The 22,588-nt window shown below is 56.4% G+C and overlaps 1 protein-coding gene across 42 annotated transcripts in view; it reads left to right on the top strand.

Annotated features, from left to right (window-relative positions):
- The window catches only part of CELF4 (CUGBP Elav-like family member 4), a 271,384-nt gene that overhangs the window by 229,973 nt on the left and 18,823 nt on the right, over window positions 1-22,588 (top strand). For 24 of the 42 annotated variants that reach the window (XR_013996318.1, XR_013996319.1, XR_013996320.1 and 21 more), the window contains exons 4-8: window positions 16,759-16,884; window positions 17,137-17,216; window positions 17,597-17,740; window positions 18,736-18,883; window positions 20,626-20,775. Coding sequence is in view for 32 of the 42 variants with exons in the window: in XM_081097166.1 (XP_080953292.1) it covers window positions 16,759-16,884; window positions 17,137-17,216; window positions 17,597-17,740; window positions 18,736-18,883; window positions 20,626-20,775 (648 nt within the window). In the remaining 10 variants the exon portion in view is untranslated. Of the gene's footprint in view, window positions 1-16,755; window positions 16,885-17,136; window positions 17,217-17,596; window positions 17,741-18,735; window positions 18,884-20,625; window positions 20,776-22,588 lie in introns of all 42 variants that reach the window. The other 18 variants (XR_013996321.1, XR_013996322.1, XR_013996323.1 and 15 more) reach the window with 1 other exon arrangement.

The following is a 22,588-nucleotide window of genomic DNA, read 5'->3' as shown; positions in this document are numbered from 1 at the left end:
GCTGGGAAGCGGGGAGCGGTTTCCTGGTGGACAGGCAGCTGGCAATGGACCCATTACACTGGGAGCTCCGGCTGGTGGAGGGGGTGGGCTCCCAGCTCTGAGCCCTGGGACGCCTGACCATGCATCCAGGTTGGATGGGCTACTGGAGGGGGTGTTTAGAAGGAGATGGGGTGGGAAGGGGTGAGGGACTGTACAGGGCTGGAAATGCGACTCCCTCCGCCTGGCCAGCTTCCAGAAAACTCTGTGCAATCAACCAGAGAAACACATTTGAGAAAACAGAATTGTGAGAGTAACTTTGAAGCCTTAGTTGCCATGGGAACATGTCTGTAAATACTTAACTGCAAACATTAAGTGGCACACGGGAGGGAGGGAGCGCGAGGCAGCCATCTCCCTGCGGGAGCTGGCCGCATCCGCAGGCACCTTTCATCCTCAGCCAAGCCCCCTTCCTTACCCTCCCTCCCAGCGTGTCTGACCAGGGTCCTCTTCCTTTCCCCTCTCCCTTGCTCCTCCTTGTCCCCATGACCCGGGAGTAGGAAGGTTCCAACTGTCCCCCAGACTCCCTTTCTGTCCCAGTTCCGCCTCATCCCTGCTCCCCACACTGGGACCCTGGGACCCTCACCAGGAGCTTCCTAGCCCAGAGGTGACCCAGCCCTGGCCACCCACCTCTGCCCCCATCCACCTCGCTGTTAAGGGTGGGTGCAGTAAAGCAACATGTGAATCAAGGAAGTCTTTGCAACAAGCATGATTCAGAGACCCAGATATTTTGCCTTAAGGAACTCTTGGCCTAGATTGCCAATTACAGACCTGCCCCCTTCCCTCCCTCTCCACTGTGCCTGCTCTGATCTGCCCTTGGCCAGGGCCACCCCCCTCCAGTTGGTCTCTTTCCCCAGGGCTCTCCCGTAGCTCCGTGACTGCGTCTGAGTGGGGGCCTGGAGGGCGCTCAACCATGCCCACTCTGCCTGGCCTGCACTGACCTGTCTGCTCTGGTTCTGCCTAGAGGAGTTTAGCCTTTCTGGGTCACAGGCCCCATTGGGAAACTGAGGGAAGCTTTTCATTCATCCATTCAATTGTGCCCCAGAAGGTTAATGAACACAACCAGGCCAAGTGCTGAGGGCTGGGCCATCCCACCCTCCCAGGGCTTACAACTTAGGGGAGGAGCAGATTGGAAGCAGGAACCCAAATCAAAGCTCCAGCATGTCAGCCCCTGGTCAAGGTCAGGACAGAGCCGGGTGGCTGGCGTTGGGCGAGTGAAGGGATAGAGGGACGGGTGGTGAGGAAGGGGACAGATCCCTGTAAGATCTTGTAGAGAAGGGTCAGGCTTTGCTTGCCCTGGCTGCGTGTGCAGACAGACTGCAGAGGATGAGGTGGAAGCAAGGGATAGACAGTTACTAGTAGGAGGTCATTGCAGTAACAAAGGAGAGAAGGACATGGCTCAAACCATGGTGGTGGGTGCATGGTGAGAAAAATTATGGCCCTCGGAAAAGACAGCATTCGCTCGTGCTCAGGGCATTTTATGAACTCTCTCAAGATGCCCCTGGACCCCACAGTCAGCCATAGCCCTCCTGGGCCTCTCACCCTAACTCCAGGGGACACCTCTACTCCTTAGCCCGTCGGTGGGGCTGAGGCGAGCAGGCCCCCTGGTCCCAGTACAGGCCACACGCCCTGCCCAGCTCCTTCAGGAGGAGGGCCGGTAGCATTAGAGCCATGGATGTGGGTGGCAGTGCCTCTGCCTACACCCAGCAGCCCCGCTGAGCACCTGGAGCAGGCAGCAGATGCATCGATGGGCCTTGGGTGGCCCAGGCCACATGGATGAGTCTTCCAGACATGATGCCGAAGGAAGGAAGCCAAACGGAAATGAAGACATTCTGTTTGACATTCTAGAACAGGCAAAACCAAACTGTGTGAACAAAGAACACTGGGCGCCTTTGAGGAGGTTGGAATGCTGCCCGGGAAGGGTCGTGAGGGACCCTCTGGGAAGGTGGCAATGCCTGATACCTTGATAGGGGCCTGAGGTACATGGGTGTTTGCACTGAATTATACACTTAAGATGTTTACATTCACTGTTGGTAAATATTACCTTTTTAGAAAATAGGCCTAAGAAGGATGGTGTGTCTTGGACAGAACGAGGAAGGGACTGCTCATGTCAGTTGAGAGAAATAGTCCCCCACCCTTGTCACATGCTCTGAGGCCCCTGCATGCAGGAGGAACGCGATCTGATAAAGGCGGCTGTGCTGAAGTGTTAGAGGCTCACCAGGGGGATGGCGGGACTTTGCAAAGAGGATTCTGAAGACAGCAATGCTTACCCCAAAGAGATGAAGCTGTGAGGGCGGGATGCAAGACCCTTGGCAGGCAGTAGGGGGCTGGGGGGCTCCCGGTGCCCTAACCCACACATCACACCTCACAGGTGGCCTGCTCTGTGAGTATGATGGGCAGAAAGGCTGAGAGAGAGAGAAAGAAAGGTTCATAACTATCCCTCCCTTCCAGTTGCTTCTCCATTGTCCCACCCTCTGCTCCCCCAACCACTCCACCCCCTCTCTGGTCTTTGATTTCCCTGCTCCCCTCTTCTCTCCCTCTGGCTGTTGATATCACCTGATTGGTTTCTGGTTCCAGGCAGAGCTCTGGCAGAGTCTGTTTTCAGTTGGGTGTGTTTCCTAAGGCGGGTCCACGGGCAAAGGCTGGAGGGCCATCCTGATGCAGCCCGTGGTGGGGGGAGGGGTTCTTCCATTCACCACTGGACTTCCCAGCCCCAGAAGCCTGACCCTGCTCAGTCTGACTGGAGAAAGACTCCCTCAGGAAAATAATGCTGGACCGAAGGTGGGGCCAGAGTCAGGGGCTGTCCCTTGGGTGGGGCATTGGTTCGGGCTGGAGCAGTCAGAGAGGGCTTCCAGGGAGGGGTGTGGCTGGGCCCACCATTCTTCATGGGTCACTGCTGGCCCTGACTGTGCACTTGAACCATGGCCACCAGGCAGCCCCTGGGTTTCGCCAATGAGAGGATTCCAGGAACTTGAAGAGAAGTTAGAAATCCCAGCACATCCATCTTAAGAAGTTTTATTACAGCCTGCCAGTTTAGACTAATGACTAATTTATTGTATCAAACAACAACAGTATATTTTTTATTTTGTTAATTAATTTTCTCAAACAAAGTGAAATTTATAAAAGTGTCTGGAAACGGTGCACACTGTAAAATCTCCTTGCAGCAGGAGATGAAATTATTACTAATACAGGATCAGATTGTGAGTGCATTGACTTAGTTACTTTATGACTTGGTAATGGATTTCTTCATTATTTTCTCGGGATTGTGGCATTCATGATTGCATTAAACTCAGTTAATCTATGCAAATATCATTAGGCACCACTGATAACCAGGCACCTTTCCTTCGTTTCAGGGAATGGGCTAAGTAGGTGGCCTGCATGGGTCACTTCTACCCAGCTGGCACAGAACTGACTGTCAGGACATCCAAAAGGGCAGCCAGCACTATCCCCTGTGGAAGAGTCTGGCTGCCCAGAGCAAGGAGGCTTGGTGGGCATGCAACAGCCAGCCATTGGGGCCTCCGTGCCCGCCCCTGCACTCCCAGACAAGCCTGCCAGGCAGAATGGGCCCTGTGCTTGTCACCTCCATCCACCCTCTCCAGGGCCTACTGGTGGGAGCGTGTGTCTTTCTTTTCAAACCGAGATTCTGTAACTTCTTGTGAACAGGCACAACTGTACAGAGTAAAATTCTTTGCATTTTCTCCTCTGCCTCCCACCCCACGTTTCCTTCCTTATCCCCACTCTTTTCTGCCCAACTCTTCCCAGAAAAGGAGGCAGGGCATCCGGAGCTCAGTGCCTGTGGCCTCCGCTGTCATGAGGCCCCAGCCTGGGCACACCCGTCACACTCCACACTGTGCCCCCCTGGCGGCCCCCACCCCGCTCTGCCCTCCACAGCTGGGCCTCGCAGCCGCAGCCCGGAAGCACTTTTGCTCAGGGACCAGGTCTACTCTTTCATCTTTCAATCCTGTACCTTGCACATAGTTTGTTGACCAACTGCATGACTGACCAGCGAATGATGGAAGGGGTCCAGAACTGGCAGGAAAGTTCTGGAATCATAGAATTTCCCCCTTTCTGCCACTCTGCTAACTAAACCTCATGGTAAGCAAACGTGGCCAACCTGAAGGTCTCAGGGCCCTTGGAATGACAAGAGCAGGCTCTCTGGTCGTTAGCGATGCCAGCCACACACCAAAGTTAATATGCTGCCACCCTGCGAAACAGTTTGTTCTCTCGGGGAAACTGACACTCCCCTCACCATCTCATTCGTCATCAGAAATAATAGCCTCTTGCAGACTGTGCAGCCCTTTCAGCTCCCAGAGCCGTGTGCTCTCTTGAGCTCACAAGAGCCTTGCGACCATCTGGTCTGAGGAGCAGCGCAGGGGGTACCTTCTACCTGGTCATGAGAATTCAGAAGCCAGGCCACCTGGGTTCAAGTCCTGGCCCTGCAGTTGATGAGCTCTGGGACTTCCAGCAAGTTGCCAAACCTCTCTGTGCCTCAGTTTCTTCATCTGTAAAATGGGAGTGAGAGTGGTCCCCACCTCATTAAAGTCTGCCGAGCAGCGCTTGGCCCGTGGCGAGTGCTCGGGATGAGTCAGCTGGCACTGTCTTCTCTGAGGGCATGGACCCCAACAGAGGGAGTGAGTGCATGAATCTGTGTATCCCATATGGGCTGACACCTGCCATCTAACTGCAGGGGCCAGTCCAGACTGTCCCACTCCCAGAACCAGCCTGCTCTGTGGGGTTGGAGGGCATGGCCCTGGCCATTGAAGAGTATGGACCTGGGGGGGAGCAGGCAGGCCTTCCCCCAGGAAGGGAGGTCCTCATAGGTACAGTGGGAGCTAAGAAGGCGTCCCTGACCTGCCTCCAGGCTCAGGGAAACATCAAAGAAAAGCTTCATGTCTACACAAACCAGCCCCACTATCACCTACATCAACCACAAACCCATCAGCCATGCGGAGGTTCAGGCACCTGAGTTAAGAGAGAAGTTGGTGTAAGATAGGTATTGAGCAGGGCCAATACCTCAACAGGTGTGGGAGGCCATGGCTAGTTTCCTGACTGTTTGCATTTAGACCTCAGGTATCTGAAGTCCTCAGAAACATCTTGGCCATCCATTCATCCATCCACACTCACCTATTGCTATTTATGTGCCATTGATCATAAATCTATCTGCTTTCTGCAATCATTTTTCTCTCATCTGTGTATCTATCTATCATCCAACTTTTAATCTGGATATCTGCCACCTATTAATCATGTCTGCCATCCATCTATCTCTGTGTCTATCTGTAGTCCCTATCAGTCATGAGTTAACACAGTGTGTACTTAAGCATGGGCCATTTGTGTTCCATGGGGACAGGTGGGGCACCAGTGACTCTAGGAGGCCTGGGGTGGCTGCAACAAGGATGGATAGGAAGGAAACTGCAGGGCTAATGAAAGAGGAGCCTGGGGCCGTCCTCTCAGAGCAGGGCTGGCTGATGGATGGAGGGGAGGGGGGCCCTGGAGAGAGAAGGGAGACGAGGAGGCCTGCAGTGCCATTAGAGCGGCGAGCCTTGTGCTGACCTAGTGGTTCCTTCCATGTTCCTCTCCAAGTAGGACAATGTCTGTCTAGAGTGAGCCTGTGGTGGGTGGACGGCTGTCCAGGCTCAGGTATCAGGGTAGAGAAGGTGGGTGAGAATCCTGCAGTCCAGAGGGCTGAGCTTTTGCGGGCAGGCTGAAGGCCAGGGAGCTGGTGTCTACGGAGAGATGGCAGGGCAGCCTGCAAAGACCCATCCTGGCTGTTCCAGCCCTGGCTGTGTGTTGCTATCACCTGAAAAGCTTTTAAAATAATCAAAAATCAAAACACTGATGCTTGGGCTCTAGACCAGTCGGAATGTTAGGGGCCGGCCCAAGCATCTGTATTTCTGGAAGCCCTTGGGTGATTTTCATAGCGGCCAGGACCGAGAACCGCCCTCATATAAGCTCCAAGACCTCTGGAGTCCCCAGAAAGGAGCGACCTGTTGTCTTCCAGGGCAGGACTTGGGCGCTGGGCAGGGTTGGGCTCTCCAGGGGGGGCACAGGAGGCCACTTCCCTCTGGGCTGCCTCCTGGCCTGGCATGGAGGCTGGTGAGCCTTCAGCCAGGGTGTCAGGAAGTGTCATCCCCGCCTTGGGTCATACTGTAAGAATCTGGGCCAGGGGACCTCTGAAGACACCGCCCCCCCCCCCCCCCGAGTCCCCAGAAGTCCTCATCATGGTGCCCAGGGTGGAGGATGGCTTGGTAGCTGCAGCCTCTGGGTCCAGGGTGACTCCTGCTGACTCGGGAGCTTGCACTTCCAGGGAAGATGGGCTCAGGCTGTTAGAAGCTGGTGTGCCTGTCCCCACTGGTCTCAATGCTAATAAATATGGGCCATAGGTCAGAGGGGCGGGAGGTCTGCCTGACTCTCTGGCACTGTGTTCTGATTCTGACCCATGACCACCTCTCTCTCCATGAGGCCGTGGGAAGTCGGGCCACAGCTGGGAGGGTCTCCAGCCAAGATGAGGGTCAGCCTGTGACTAGGGTTAGAGGTCGGTCTGTGGCTGGGCCGCCCGCAGGTAGCGTATCCTTCCAGCCACAACTCTGCAGCTCTGCCGCTCAGCCACCAAGTCCCCCTCCGCGGTTAATAGAGACCAGCTGCGCTATGTGCTTGAGCTGAGCCCTGAGGAATTAAGGGCCGGGCTTGCCAGGTGGAAAGGCAGGGGGCAGGCATCCCTGTACCTGTGGCCTTGACTAGATTGTCTGCACTGTCGACAAGATGTGCTGACGGCATTCCGTGGTCTGTCCTCCTCTTGCTGCCCCCACCCCCGTGGACCACCCTGCAGAAACCTCCTCCCGTTGCTGGAATAAAGAAAGCCCTACTTTGTCTCCTTGAGAGCCGAGGACAAACTGGCCATAATTTATGCTCACACATAATATAAAGGAGAAAAGGCTCCATTATGCTATAAATTATCCTGTGATGGGCGAAATGCTGGAGTGTGCGCCAGAAGCCAGCGGAAGCCCCATTAGACAACAGCGTTTGGCTGCTGAGAAGTCCCCGAGAACTCCGGGCCAGCTGCCGTGTGCCCTGCGCCCTGCAAGGATAATGTAGCAGATCGCACATATAATCAGTTACCTGGAGAGTCGGCTGAGCACCGCTGCCCAGCAAAGGTGACTTCTACTAGAGCCACAGCCGTGTCCCGGCTTAGGCTGGGAGCCCTGGTGCAGACTCACCAGCGTGAGGGTCAAGGGTCAGAAGGTCAGAGGGCCAGAGAGGGAGGCAGCAAGGGGTGTGGATGTGGCCTCCAGACTCCTCACTGTATTGAGCATCCAGGGTTCAGTTCTTGCCCAGCTCAGGGCCCCCAAGCCTGCAGAGTGCAAGAGATGAGGATACAGGGGCCATTCATGACCCCCAAGGTGGTGACAGTTCCAGTCCTGTCTCCCCGAACATGCTGCAGGCCCCCAAGGGTTCAGAGCCATCCCCATGCCCTGGGCAGCTAGAGGGGGCTGCAGAGGCCTGGGCAGTGCTTACAGGGGTTCTGCCAGCATATCTGACTTCCTGAGTAGTGAGGAGAGAGGGCCTTGCAGCCTAGACCCTGGGGAGGGAAGGCCTAGGGACTCAACAAGAAAAGAGCATGACTTAATTGGTCCCTCAGGAGACCTCAAGACAGCCAGGCTCTGGGCAGAGGGGTGAGTGAAAATGGAGAAGGCCTGTGAGGTACATCAGGGCTCCCTGGGCAATCAGGGGTCCATAGGGACCCTGGGTGTCCCAGCCATTCTGAGCTCTGAACCCAAACCTTGCCCTTGCAGAACAGTGGGGGACCAGGCCTTTGCCAGTTGTCCATGCTGAGCTGGAGAGGTGGAGGGAGAAGAGAGAGGCCTCCAGGTAGCTCCACCTTCCACCAGGAAGGAGGGTAACCTGAGAGCTCAGCTCTGTGCAGACCACCTGATCTAGACCACCTGGGTGCAGACTCCTGCGTCCAGACCACCTGGGTCCAGAACACCTGGGTGCAGACCACCTGGGTGCAGACTTCTGAATCCAGACCGCCTGGGTCCAGACCACCTGGGTGTGAATCCTGGCTTCGCCAATGGCCAGGTGTGCATTCTTGGGAAAGGTATTTAACTTCCCTGTGCCTGGGTTTCTTCATCTATACAGTGAAAACAATAAAATAACTGCTATATCTGTAAAGTGCTTACCTCAGTGTCTGGGTCCTAGTAAGTTTCATAAATGAGAGCCGTGGTGATCTTTATTATTGCTGCTATGATTTTTATTATTGCTCCTGGAGCAAGCCACTTAGAGCTGCAGCCATGGGCAGCAGCATCACCCGGCCCCAGGGAGGGAGGCAGTCTGTCCAGGGCTGTCTGGGGGCAGCAGAGGTTTTGTGATGTGGGAGTCGAGTCCTACCATCTGTTATGAAGGGACTGGGGTGACACTGAGGCAGCATGGGCTGGTCTGTGAATGAAGGAGCCAGGCTGAACCAAGGGAGGAATGGTAGGCAGTGAGAATGGGCCAGGTGGGAAGCCTGGACCAGGTCTGAGTCCCAGGCCAGGCTTCCATGGTCGAAGTGAGGGTCCAGGCCTTGGGCCTTGGGCCTTGGGTCTCGAGGGAAGAGTTTAGAATATGGTGGGTAGAACAGGAAAGAGGAAAGTTGTGTGTGTGTGTGTGTGTGTGTGTGTGTGTCCCTCACACCACATGCCCTGTCACACTCCTGCTTTTGCACATGCTGCTCCCTAACCTGGGATTCCTGTTCCTGCCTTTCCACTTGGCAAGCCCTGCCCTTAATTCTTCAGGGCCCACCCCAAGCCTTTAGGCCCCTCTCCACCCCACACCCACCCCCACAGAGCTCATCACTCCAGGCTGTCTGCCCACACTGGGGCTGATGGCCACTCATCTCCAGTGGACACTCACTCCCTACTTTCTGAGGATTCCTGCAGATATCTAAGACATGATCTCTGAGACAAGAGGAGGAATGGCAAGTGCAAATGTCCTGGGGCAGGGATGTGCATGGAGTATTCCTGAGATAGCAGGGAGACCTATATACCTGGAGTGGAGGGAGGGAGGGACCAGGGGAGAAAAAAAAACGTGTGGGGTTCCTGTGTAGCCCCTTACCAGTCATTAGAAGACTTGGGCTCATTCTCAATGAGATGGGAGCCACTGTGGGGTTGAGCAGGAAGTAGACAAGATCTGCCTTGGATTTAACTGACCCTTCTGGCTGCTGGGTGGGGAGCAGAGAGCAGGGGCCTGGGTGGGTGTCAGGAGACAGCGAGGAGGTGACTCTCATGGCCTGGGTCCACCCTAAAGCATTGGAAGGCAGAGTTGGCTGAAAGAATGCGAGTGGGGGAAGCGCATCTAGTTTTACCAGGGACTAGATGTGTTCTCCAGTCTCCTGCCTCCTCCCACGCCCAACTTCAAACAGAGACTGTCTGGAGGGAGCCCCACAGATCAAGGCCTGGCACTGCCTCCCCTGAGGGCGAGAGCAGCAGAGGGTCCTCATTTGCATCCCTGTGGAGGGGGAGCCCCATCTCAGCTGCACATGCCTCCCCATCCCCAGCAGCCTTTGATCTGGTTTGATGTCTCCTTCAGCCTTCTTCCCGGGCAGGAAGGCTTTCATCCTCCCTCTGGAGGCTGCTCCCGCCCAGCTGCGCCGTTGCTGCCTCTGAGACAGTGTGTGTTATGGGGACAAAGTGGGGGAATCACTCCTCTACTTTACTGGTTTGCTTCACGCTGAGAACCCTCCTAGGTCCCATGCTCTCTGGAGTGGAGCTGACCTCGTCCCAGGGCTGCAGAGGGATCTGAATCCAGGCCCTTCACCCTGGTGTGGATGGCATAGCTGGAAACTGCTCACTCCAACGGGAGGATGAGCCGTTGTCGGGTTCCCAGGAACAAAAGGAACCAGGACCTGTCCACTGCGCCCCAGCTCCAGAGATGGGTCTGAGACTGTGCGCCCACCTGGGGAGTGAGGCAGGGCTCGGAGAAGGCAGAGGAGGCCTCCGGACTAGGGGGGAGGGCGGGAGCATGGAAAATGCACGGATTCAGATGATCAGTGTGGTCCCCACTGGTCCCTCAGGTGCCATGGGTGTTTGATGAGGCTGGGTCAGGAGAATTCGTGGAAATGGCACTCAGTGGGGCTCAGCATCTTCAGGGGAAATGACTCCTGTTCTAGATGAATCCAGGTACACCCCCTGGAGGAGACTGGGAGCTTCTCAGTGGTCCCCCATTTGGTCAAGGGGTGCAAAGGGAAGCCCGGCTTCTTAGGCTGGCCTGGGAAAGGCATTCTTTCATTCCCTGGGTGTCCCCTCCATACCCTGGGGTCCAGGTGTGGGCAGGCCTCCCCATCTACCAGCTGGCGCCCCAGGGTGACAGTAGGAATATCTGGAACCAGCACAGTAAGGGCAGAAACCTCACACATCTCCACTCACTGAATCCCCCAGCGGCCCTGAGAGGGGTGTGCGATTATCTCCCCTTTTACAGACAAAGAAATGGAGGTCCAGAGAGGAGGACCATGACTCACTAAGGTGGCACAGCCAACCCCTGCCCCGCCAGCCCTCCTGAGGAGCCAGTTTCCTCTCATCCCCTTCAATGGAAGGTTCTCTGGGGTCTACCGAGAAGTCAGAGAGAAGGAACAGGCGTCCCCCTGGTCTGACCCACTGCCTGTGGGCCCTGGGACACCGAGGTCGTCTCCAGGGAGAGCACATGGCCTCTGGATCCAGGAGGTGCCCTGGGAAGTCCCCTAAGAGATGCCCGAGGGCCCTGCCAGGGGCAGTGCTCAGGGCTCCAGGCTCTGCCCATAGCTGGGGAGCAGGGGTGCAGGGGGCTCTGGGCTCTGCCTTTGGCTTTTTCTGCCCACCCCAGGGGCCAATAGCTCATGAGCAGGAGAGAAGCCACAGCCCTCAAAGCCATTCATTCCCCATCCTGGTCCCCAGCCTCCGGTTCTCCCTTGCTCCGGTCCCCCGCAAACCCTCCCCGGCAGCTGGAGGGGAGAGAACAGTAAAAGTCTATTGCGGCAATAAAAGGCATTAACCATCTGAGCTCGTCCAGTGCCCCAGCAGCCGGCTGTCCTTAAGCAGGAAATATTGTTTAATGCCGATGGTAATGAGCGAATCAAATTTTGGAAATTAAACTGGAATTTGAGCATTAGTGCCAGGGCACTGGCATTTGGCAAGTCAAGTGGTGCTGCTGTGACCCGCCCCCTCCTCCTCCCTCAGGCCCCCCCCCCCCCCCCCCAGTGCAGCCAGAAAGATGCCACTGGCCATGGGTGGAGGCAGGGCACCACCCTGAAACTTCCCTCCTAGGACCTGTCCTAAACCTGCCCTGGGTGCCTGCTTCTCTGTTTCCTGGGCTCTCCTTTTAAAATGCAAACCACTCCAGCGAGCCCTGTTTCTCCCCGACTGCCTACCTGAGTGAGGAGCAGGACTGGCTCCTCAGAGGGAGAAATCCCATCTTGTCAGAGTGCCTATGGCTTCCTGGAGGCGGAGGTGGCACCCACTGCTCGCTATAGGCTGGGAAACAAGCTCAGAGCTCAGTTGAGGTTCTGAGAAAATACAGGAGCCTGGAGACCAGAGGATGGGGATAGGGGTGTGTTGGTGGGAGAGGGAGCAGGCATGGAAAAGCAAAGATGGCCTTCTGCAGGACCCCCTCTTGAGAGCTCAGCCACAGGCAGTGGCTACTGGGGAGCAGGTGGAAAGAGCCGCCAAAGAGGGTGTTCCACCTCTCAAACTGTTCTAATTCTGCTGTGGCCTGGAGCCCCCCACCTGCCCCTGGGCAGCATGACTCCAGCCCACCTCCTCTTGGAAGCCTTCCGGGTGTTCCCATTCCCCTCCCCCACAGGCCCCTTCTGCCTGTGGTCCAGAGCTATTGCATGTGACAGCCAGGCCTGCTGTTCCCCCTCATGGGAAGGGAGTGGGGGGCTGCATGGCAGAGCCTGAGCCAGAGACTGGATTCTCCAGGGACCTGAGAACCATGCACCCCCACCTCATACACACCCATTGAAAGAGTAACCCCCGCCCCCCATGCCCTGGCTGGTTTGGCTCAGTGGATAGAGCGTTGGCCTGAGAACTGAAGGGGTCCCAGGTTCAATTCTGGTCAAGGGCGCATTCCCAAGGGCACAATCCCCAGTAGGGGGCGTGCAGGAGGCAACCGATCAGTGATTCTTCTCTTGATGTTTCTAACTCTCTCTCCCTCTCCCTTCCTCTCTGAAATCAATAAAAACATTAAAAAAAAAAAAAAGAGTAACTAACCCCACCCCACACACAAAAAAATTGGAAATCAAGAAGGGCTCCTGAGAATCATCTCAGACTCTGTTCAGCCAAGTCCCAGGCACGCAGCAAACACCCAATAACTGCTGGGGGTGTGGCCAGAGGGTAGACCCAGGCGGGGTGGCAGGTGCTCTGGTCCAGCCCCTCCTGAGATGGCCACAAACGCCTTCACCTAGCAGAGCTGGGTAGTTTTCTCATCTGTTATTTGATTGGTTCCCCATCCATAGCTCTTTAGTGTTGGGGGCGGTGGGGGGGGGGGGGTATAGACTATGCACACTCCCAAAAGTGGCGGCAGGACATCTGTGCACAGGGAGCTGAGTTGCCCTCTCCTGGTTCAGGCAGAGCTGTTGCCTAGCCTTCTGGGGCATCACACACCTGCTCCCCAGAACCCCAGGTGTTCCTTTAGCCATGCAGACACCGGCACTCACATTTTCAAGGAGCAGGAAGGCAGCAGCAAGGGGTTATAGGATCAGGAAGTCAAGAGACCCTAAGAGACTGGGTTTAGTCTGAATCCCTGATTTGTACCCTGGAGCTTCCTTTCTACCCCAACTTCCTCATTTTAAAAGGTGGGGTCCTTGGTGTTTCCTGGGTTCCTGCCCATCTCTGCCATTCTGTGCCTTGCTCCCCCTGGGGAGGGCACCGCAGGTGGCTGCGGTCAGAGACTACTCAGCCTGTCCCTGAAGGTGGGGGTCTGTGTCGTGTGGGAGGAGGTAGGAAATGGCTGAGGAAACTGAGCCGTTCTCTGAGGTTCTCACTAGTTTGGTATCAGATCCGGGACACCAGCCAAATGGTGCCATTGGTCATCTGAAGGCACAGCTTGGGGACAACCCCTTGGGAACGTGCCCAGAGGGAGAGGGGGGCACAGGGGGTGGGAGGATTTGGAGAAGTTGTCCATCTCAGCTGGTCCGCCACAGCCAGAGTCTGGTCTGACCTGTTACTTCAAGTGCTAGCCCCAAGGTGGACTCTCTGACCTCTCCCCTCTATGGCCTCTGTCTCCTCAAGGCAGGGCAGGGCAAACAAGGGGCTTCCATTTCCTCCTCCTCCTAGATAGAGAGCCCCAAGTGATGATTGTCACCACAGTCATTGCTGCTGGCCAGGCTCTCCTGCAGCACCTCCTGGTGCATCCACCCATGAGGAGGCCTCGTTATTCCAGCTTTATTGACCTAAAGGTCAAGGTGGGAGCAGCTGACAGCTGGGATGAGGGGTTGCTGGGGTCCAAGCCAGGGCCTGGGCCAGAAGGAGGAGATCTGCCCTTGGACTCGGAGTCCTTCCAGCCCCTGGTCTGAAAGACAAGGCTTATATTCACTCACCCAGTGACAGAAGCCAATTGGAAATTGCAGAGGGCACAACATGAACTCGTTCTCAGGTTCTAGAAACAAACCAGCCTTTGCATTGGGTGGGGTCACTTAAGCACCCCTGGAGGAAGGGAGTCTGCAGCCAGGGTCCTTTGGTTTCCACAGCCTTCCAGAAGGCCAGGAGGTTGCAGCTTCTCTGGGGAAACCCAGCCAGCCAGGAAGAGGACAGCCTGGCCCCCTTCATGTTGGAAAGATTTCAAGAAGGAAGGACCCAGGCCTAGAACTGCTAACTGAGCAGTGAAGGGAGATTTCACGGGAGGGGAGAAGGAAATAGCAAAAAAACAAACAAACAAAAAATCAAACCCTGGGAAAAGGGAAGTGGCTGATAGAAAGGCACGTGTGGATGAATTTTAATGCAATCAGAAAGCTGTCATGATGATAATAAAGGAATACATCCAGACACCAGGAGAGAAGGCAGGGAGGTGTGGTCCCACATTTAAATCAGGTGCAGGCTAGAGGGCCTTCTCTTCACCCCCCTTTTCCTTCCCAGGGAATTTCTAAGCAGGATGGCCTGGTATTAGCAGGGGGTGGTTTTCACTTCTTTGTCTTTCTGAGAATCCTGTTAATGGGGAACCTTTAGAAGGCGTTGGCAGTGGGATGGAGTGCACTATCTGGGCCTGGAAAGGAGTTTCAGTTACTCCAAGAGAGGCTTTAAAAGCTCCCAGCTCACCTCAGGTCAAGTGCTGCGCTTCTGGGAGTTAGACATGAGTCCTCCCACCTCCTCTCCTCTGTCCCTCCCTCTCCTCCTGCAGGTCTCTCCTCTCTGCTGTCTATTTCTGATTCCTTTTACTCTGTCCATCTTCACCGTTTTCCCTCCCTCTCTGCTCCTAACCCCATCTCCTGCCATCCCTCCTCAGCCTCGCCCCTTTTTATTGTCTCTTTCCCTTTCTCTTGGTTTCCCAGTCTTTGCCCCCCAGCCCAGAGCTGGAGTTGGTGAGCCCTGGAGATAAGACAGGGGCATGCCCAGCCCTGCCAAGATCCAGAAGCCTGGTTGAGTGGGCAGGCTGGGGCAGTGGGCAGGGTGGGGCCTCCAGGCCCCCAGTTTTGGCTAAAGCCCTCCCATGGTGGAGGTCCAGGCTAGTGCGCCCTAACCCAGAACTAGTAACAGGAACTGATGCCTGCAGGGTGTGGAAGGAGTTGGAACCCAGGGCCACCTCATCATGATGACATGCCCAGTGCTGGGTGCTCTGGGTGAGGCGGACCAGCAGGGCAGCGGTTAGGGCTTGCTGAAGAGGAGGACTCTGGGGTGGCTTGTGAAGGAGAGCTGGGGCCCGGAGGTTTCCTGCTTTGCTGGAGACACCAGGGCAGCCCTCAGCTCTATGTGAACTCTCCTGGCTGTGGGTTAGGGGGCTCTCTGGGGCAGGAGGTACCCACTGCCCTGGATACAGAGGGACATGGTCCCAGAGTGCCCCCGCCTTCCAAGAAAACCATCAACACATGCCGCATTGCAGCTTTGGGGGTGGGGGATGCATTTCTGCAGCCTTAGCTGCCTGTGCCCATGTGCCAGTCACTCAACCGTCTACAGACATCTAGTGAGTGCCTGCTGAGTGCTGCCGCCACAGGGCCCCTGTTCCAGCTACTGAGGCTGCATAACAATGTAGCCCAGAGTGAGGGGTATGATACAACCGTTTCTTGTGCTCTCGGATTCGGTGGGTCAGGAGCTCAGACGGGGCACAGCATGGAAGGCCTGCCTCTGCTCTAGGATGTCTAGGCCTCTGCTGGAAAACTCAAAGGCTGGGCCAGGAGTCATCCGGGGACTCATTCACTTCAAAGTCTGGTGGTTGGTGTTGGCTGTCAGCTGGGGCCTCGGTTCCTTTCTGTGTGCACCCACCGTGTGGGCCCCTGGGGTGTTCGTCACAGCGTGGTGTCTGGCTGCTACAGGGCAAGCGTCCCCCAAAGAGAGATCTGAGTGGAAACGGATCCCTTTTATGACGTAGCCTTGGAAGTCAGCGGGCTTCACTTCTGCTGTTCTTGCTTGGTTAGAGCGGTCACAAGCCCCACCCAGATTCAAGGGACGGGGACATGGACCCCGGCCTCTCAGTGGGAGGTGTGACGTCATGTTGAAAAAAGAACGTGCAGGGTGGGAAATCTTTTTGAAGTCATGGTGATCTCTGTCAGCCTAAACACAGAGCTGAATTGTGTCAACAAACCACTTGATACTCAACACAAGTGTGGGGAAGCTGTTGGGGGAACCCAGTCTTCAGGCTCTCCAAACGTGCCCAGGGCTGAATTTTGCAGCATGAACAAATAGGAAGGCCTGAATCAAGGAGGTGAAAACATGTGAGATAGAAAGGAGACGTGTCCCATGGAATGGCATAGAGCATGCACTCATTCCAGGACTCTATCCCCAGGGCCTACTATGTGCCAGGTGCTGCTGCTCCAGGAGAGGCCCAGTCTCTTCCCCAGGGGACATAGGGTGGGTGAGGGGGGAGGAGGGGCACTAGCAGGGAGCTAGACAGAAACCAACCACACAGGCAAAGCATGAAGTAATTATCTTTCAAAAATCAGGCCAGGAGAGGGAGGGGCTGAAACAGAATAAAGGAGAGGTGGAAGGAGGGGCCTTGATGAGGAAGCAATAGTTGAACTGAGACCTAGGAGAAGAGAAGGAATCAGCCTTGTGATGCGGAGGGCACCCCAGGCAGAGGGACCAGCACATGCAAAGGCCCTGTGGCAGACTTGCTTGTTGTGAGTTAATTTTGGCAGCTGTGAGTGAAGGTAGATGAGGAAGAGTGTGTCTGAGACGAGGGAAGAAGGGACCTCAGGACTGCATGAATGACCCCGTGCCTAGGTGAGTGGCCAGGCCCATGGCCTTGCTCCCTCGTTGTGCGACAGGAGCGGGCAGAGTCGCTGCAATCCAGCTCCCCCTTCACCCAACCCTTTCCGCTGGCTTGGCCCTCCCTCTACCTCTAGCCCCTACCCTGTCGTCCCTGCCCCACTAGCTAAGCCCCACCCCCAACCACGCCCTCTCCCTGCTACCCTCCTGCCCCTCGGGTCTGAGCCCCGCCTCGCTTTGCCCAGCTTCTCCCTCCCCGGAAACCCTTCTCCTCCCGCCGTGCCCGGTTCCCCCCGGGCTCTCCCCCGCGCCGCCCCGGCCCCCCGGCCCCGGTAAGCATCTCCTAATTTTGTTCCAGAAGATAGAAAACTCTTCGTGGGCATGCTCAACAAGCAGCAGTCTGAAGACGACGTGCGCCGCCTCTTCGAGGCCTTCGGCAACATCGAAGAGTGCACCATCCTGCGCGGGCCCGATGGCAACAGCAAGGGTGAGCCGGGCGGGCGGGCGGGGGCGTGGGCGCGGCCGCGTTCCGAGCCGCCGGAGCGGGCCAGGGTCGGCGGCCAGCGAGGGCTGCCTGGAAGGGACGGGGCGGTGGAACGAGGTCTTTCTCTGTCTCTGCTTCTCGGTGGCTCCCCTTTCTTCTCGGTCTTTCTCTCTCGTCCCGCCTCTCCGCCCTCGCCCTGGCCTCCCTCTGGGCCCTGGGCCCGGGGCCCTGGCTCAGCACCGCCTGTCCCCCCAGGGTGCGCCTTTGTGAAGTACTCTTCCCACGCCGAGGCGCAAGCCGCCATCAACGCGCTGCATGGCAGCCAGACCATGCCGGTGAGTTCGGCCACCCCTGGGTGGGGCTGGGACGCGGGCAGCGGCCAGGTGACACCCCTGCCCATCCCAGAGCGCCCGCAGGGCCCTGCCCACCCTTGCACGGTCCCTTCCATGCAAAACCCTGGCCGCGCTGCTCACTGCCTCCGCATGAGACAGGAAGGCATTACCACTGTCCCATATCTCAGACAGGGACACTGAGGTCAGACACGTAAGGAACTGGCCCGCAGTCCAGTTAAGACCCCAGACCCCTGGGCAAGCGCCGCCCCGCAGCCCCCAGAAGCGCCTCCCCAGAGGAGAGGGAGGGCCTAGGCCAGGGGCACGGACAGCTGGACAGCTGGGAGCGGAGGGCAGGTGGGCCTCACGTGCAGTCCCGGCCACAGGGAGCCTCGTCCAGTCTGGTGGTCAAGTTCGCCGACACTGACAAGGAGCGCACGATGCGGCGAATGCAGCAGATGGCTGGCCAGATGGGCATGTTCAACCCCATGGCCATCCCGTTCGGGGCCTACGGCGCCTACGCACAGGCAGTAAGTGGGGGCGCAGACGGGGTGGGGGGTGTATGGGCAGGGGTTCTCAGCTAACTCTGCTCAGAACCCCAGAGCAGGGACACCTGTCTTTGCCAGGGGAGCCCTGTGTTTCTGGTCTAGAAAACACTTTCCCACCCTGGGGAGTGAGGAGTGGTCGGGAGTGAACCCGGGGGTAGAGGCCAGAGAGGGCTGAGGGAAGTGTGGTTCAGTGCAGGGTGGCTGCCAGGAGTGGTGGTTTGCTGCCCTGGTTCTTAAGCGGAGGAGCTGGAGAGGCGGCTTCTAGGCAGGGCAGCAAGGTGGGCTATCCTGAACGCTCCCCTGCTAGTCAAGCTCTAGGAAGCACCAATGGAAGTGGGGAGAGAGGTTGAGGTGTTTGGGTGTCACCACCCACCCCTGCCCCCATTCATGGAAGAGTGTGCTCCAGCCTCTGGTCACTTCTGGCAGGGGTCCTGTGTGGCTCCTCAGAGCCCATCACACCAATGCTTCCGCTGCAGTCTCCCTCTTCCCCCAACCCCGCGCCAGCCCCCCCCCCCCACCCCCCCCACCCCCACCCCCCCCCGCCAGCCCCTGGCTCGCCAACTTCTTCCTTCCACCTTGGGGCCTTCTTGGCCAGCTTCTCCCCTAAGCTGCCTCCCAGATTTGTAGCCACAACCCCCACTGGTACCATCCACTCCCATGGCATCGGTGCCCATGCAGGCCTCATCCGATTGGCAGTTTGTCCAAAAATGTTCTAATCTCAGGGGAATCAAGGGAAGGTGGGATGTGGGTCCCATGAAGACTTTGGAATAGTTAGCTCTTTGGGAGCGGTTTCTAATAGCCTTTGAGAGCTAGGGCAGCAATGGGGGAGACATCGGGGTTCTCTGGGGGGTGGGGAGCTGTGTCTGAGCTCCCTGGGGTTCAGGGCCTAGGAGGCTGGTGTCCAGGAGCTGAGCCCCCTGGTGGGAGGGTTGCCCCCCTGGAAGCGCATGATATTTTTTCCACTCCTTCTGCCCCAGCTGATGCAGCAGCAAGCGGCACTAATGGCATCAGTCGCGCAGGGCGGCTACCTGAACCCCATGGCTGCCTTCGCCGCCGCCCAGATGCAGCAGATGGCGGCCCTCAACATGAACGGCTTGGCAGCCGCACCCATGACCCCAACCTCAGGTGAGCCAGCAGGTACCAACACAGGACACAGCTGAACCCAGGTCCAGACTTTTTGTTTGGCCAATTTCGGTTACATTGGACCACCTTGTGGCAAACAGCACATAGCATCGGTGCCCACGCAGGCCTCATCTACCAGCAGTTTGTCTCAAAATGTTCTAATCTCAGGGGAACCAAGGGAAGATGGCATGTGGGCCCCATGAAGTCCTGCTATGGTTTCAGGGGGGTGGGAATTTCACTCATGTTGTTTTGGAAAGAAATTGACATGAACCCATCTCCCCTTGAGGTCTGAGGGGAGAAGAGCCCTGCCCCTTCTGTGGCCTTGTTTGGTCCCTCACCCAAGCATAGAAGGAGCTGATTTTTAAATGTCCCTTTAACCCAACATAGACTCGCTGGCTTTTTCCAAGAGAACTACTACACAACACGCGAGAGAGAACCACAGAGTCACTAACGGACAGGGGGGTGGGAAACAGCCCTGCTCACAAAGTGTGTTTTTAATTGGATCCTGGTTAGTATCCAGTTCAGTGATTCTCAACTGGGGCAATAATTTCATGCCTACTCTCTCCCCACCCCAAGGATATCTGGCAATGTCCTGAGACCCTATTGGTTGTTACAACTTGGGGAGGGGAGTGAACTCTGATGTATTAGGTAGAAGCCAGGGATGCTGCTAAACATCCAACAATGCACAAGACAGCCCCATGACAAGGAAATGTCTGACCATAAATGTCAATAGTGTCAACGCTGAGAAAACCTTGTCTAGTCCCGAGGGCTGGCCCAACAGCCTGGGCTTTCATTCACCAAACTTCCTCGCTCTCCACACCCAGCTCATAGCAACAGCCTTCCTTACACCCCCAAGCGATTCCTTTCGCAGATAAAGTCCATAAAAGACTGTGCCGTCTCTAGGCCCAACTTGAGTACTACCTCATAGCTCTGATCCCCAGTTTAGGAATACTCCTGGACCCAGGCCAGCCTCATGTCCTAGTCCACAGAGAGATCCTGCTTTCTACATGAAGGGAAAGGCCCTTTCCAGCTTTGAGGCCTTAGTACAATCACCAAGCCAGCCACCCCTTGGGTTCCACCCACCTGGCATCGAGAGGGCACAGTGTATTGTCATCTGACCCTAACTTTACTCTCCCCACTGTGAGCATAACCATAATCTCAACAGGAGGAGGCCAAGGTGTCTACTGTGTATAAATAGGGCTGAGTCTGGACTCTGCAAAGTCCTCTCTCCCTCATTGGAGGGGAGCTCCAGAATTAGGACTTCCTCCACCCACATAGCAAAACTTCCTGGGGAGGCAGATCAGCCCCTCTGTGATCCAGGCAAGAGAGCAGAGCCAGCGACCTAGAGGCCCGTTGATGGCTAAACAGGGACTAGCCCATCCTGACTTAGCTGGGGTGAGCAAGAATCACTGGAAAGGACTAAGAGAAGACCAAGTGTGGTCAAATTCAAAGGCACTGAGAATAGTCTATGTGCTGTAGTTCCAAGGTTGAGTGGTCAGTGGTCAGGGAAGTCTTCATGGGGTAGGTGGGATCTGGACTCTGCCTTGAAGGGTGGACACAGATGGGGTGAGTGGAACCACTCCATGCATGGAGGTGATCCAAGATGTGATTGAGTCGGTATGTGAATTCCAAGTGTACACCCAGGCCCTTGGAGCCAGGAGATGGAGCTCCATGGGTTGGCCTTTTCTCACCTTTGTTCTTCTTGCCTCCCCTCCTCCTCCACCCTTCCCCATCTCTGAAACCAGGTGGCAGCACCCCTCCGGGCATCACTGCACCAGCCGTGCCTAGCATCCCGTCCCCCATTGGGGTGAACGGCTTCACTGGCCTCCCCCCACAGGCCAATGGGCAACCTGCTGCAGAAGCTGTGTTTGCCAATGGCATCCACCCCTACCCAGGTAAGCACATCTGGCAGCCCTTCCTTACCCGCGCAGCACACCCCTCATCCATTCTGCCGCTGCCCTTGCTGTTACAACCGGGAATGTGTGGCTTCTGCCCTCCGTCCATTCCTTGGTGGAACCCCAAATGTGATCAGGGAGATCAGGGAACCTCTGGTGGGAGAAATCAAGTTCCCATCCTTGGGGAGGTGTCTGTCTGGTAGGTGAGAAAGAAGGCATTCCTGGGGCTCATGCAGGGAGAAAAGAGAAGCGATGTAGTAATTGTACAACCAGAGGCTAGTAACTGCAAATTAATTGAGAGTGAATTTGACCTATAAGAAGTCGTGGGACAGAAGCTAAAATAATAAGTATACTTAGTGTTAAGTAGGAAAAGACTCTTTGGGGAAGGAAGGGGAAATACATAGATTGACATTCTGGTGGGAACATACTGGAGTACACACAACCCCTATCAGCACACCGCACAGAGGGTCAGGACCTGGGACAGCTCCCTGGTCCTGCTTTGATTCATTCTGACACACAAGATCGGGGAGGCCTGGGCCTGACTAACTCTGTTCCTCTCAAACTTAGCAGCTCTTTCATGGTGGGTCTGTCCAGTTGACTTAAGCAGCTCCCATCTCTGGCCTTGAGGATGGACAGAGCAGGAGAGCTGAGCCCAAAGCCCTACGGTAGACTAGCAAGGGACAATGTCTCAGAGATGCGGGGAGTGCTGTCCTCCTTCCTAGAGGGCAGATGACAAAGTTGCAGAGTCCCCATGAGTACAAGTAAGTGCCCAGTCTGTGCTGGGTGGAAGGGGACCCCCAGAAGGTGGGCAGGATGGGGGGCCTCTCCCCTGGGAGGTCAAAGTCCAGTCAGGAACACAATATACGTCGACAGAATGTTGAAAGAATAAGCAGAATGGAGTCTGATCAAGAGCGAATGTTTCCATTGTGAGGCGCTAAAGGTTTCAAAGGAAGGGAGGGTTCTATAGGCTGAAGAAGCCCAGCAGAGCTGCCTTACAGGAGGCTCAGACGGACGTTGACAATGGGTAGGAATTGGAGAGGAGAGGACGGACAAACCAGGGGCACATCCTAGGGAGCGGCTGTCCTGGAGGCCCAGCGGGAGGAGGGGCCTGCCTGGTGGGCCAGGGATGGTGAGGTTGGCCCAACCAGGGCAGAGGAGGTCAGCTTGAGGTGGGTCAGCCGTGGGCGGCAGAGTAACGCTGCCCACTCTGGTTGTCCATCAGAATCCACTGTGTGGCTTTGAAAAACCACAGAAGCCCGGAGGTTGTGATTTCAGTGTCTGCTCATGATTTCAGGAGTGAGGCCCAGACCCCCATCGGCAGAGGGCAAGGTCCCCGTGCCAGAGAAAACCAGAGGAGACTGTGCTGACTTTGAACTTGGAGTTGTGCTTGTCTTGTCTTGGTGTTCGCCCCTCAACTCACCTCTCAGTGCACAGAGAGGAGGCCGGAGAAGCCTCGAGAGAGAAGCGGCAGGGCCCTGGGTCTGGAGTTGTTTCAGGATGAAGAGTCCAGGCTGGCAAGGGAGGCAGGGCAGGGCTGGGCAGCTGGAGGTGGGAGTGGGCCCACCAATCTCAGGTTCCTGGGCTCCTCCTGCCTCAGGCTCATGGGCTGGGAGATACAGTCCCCGCACATCTGGGTGGCTTCATTCCCCCGCCTCCGTGCCCACAAGCCCATCTGGAGCTCTGGATTTTGACAAACCTGTTCTTTCCCCACCCCCACCAGCATCTGTGAGCTATTTCCCCCGTGGACTTTGGAACTGTTTCTCTCCCCCATTTGTAACAATCTGCCATATCCCATAAACAATTCCCTGCCGGA

This window comes from Myotis nattereri (genome assembly GCF_964212035.1).
Source record: "Myotis nattereri genome assembly, chromosome: 8".
Taxonomy (NCBI): Eukaryota; Metazoa; Chordata; class Mammalia; order Chiroptera; family Vespertilionidae; genus Myotis; species Myotis nattereri.
This window is presented reverse-complemented; position numbering and strand designations above follow the sequence as displayed.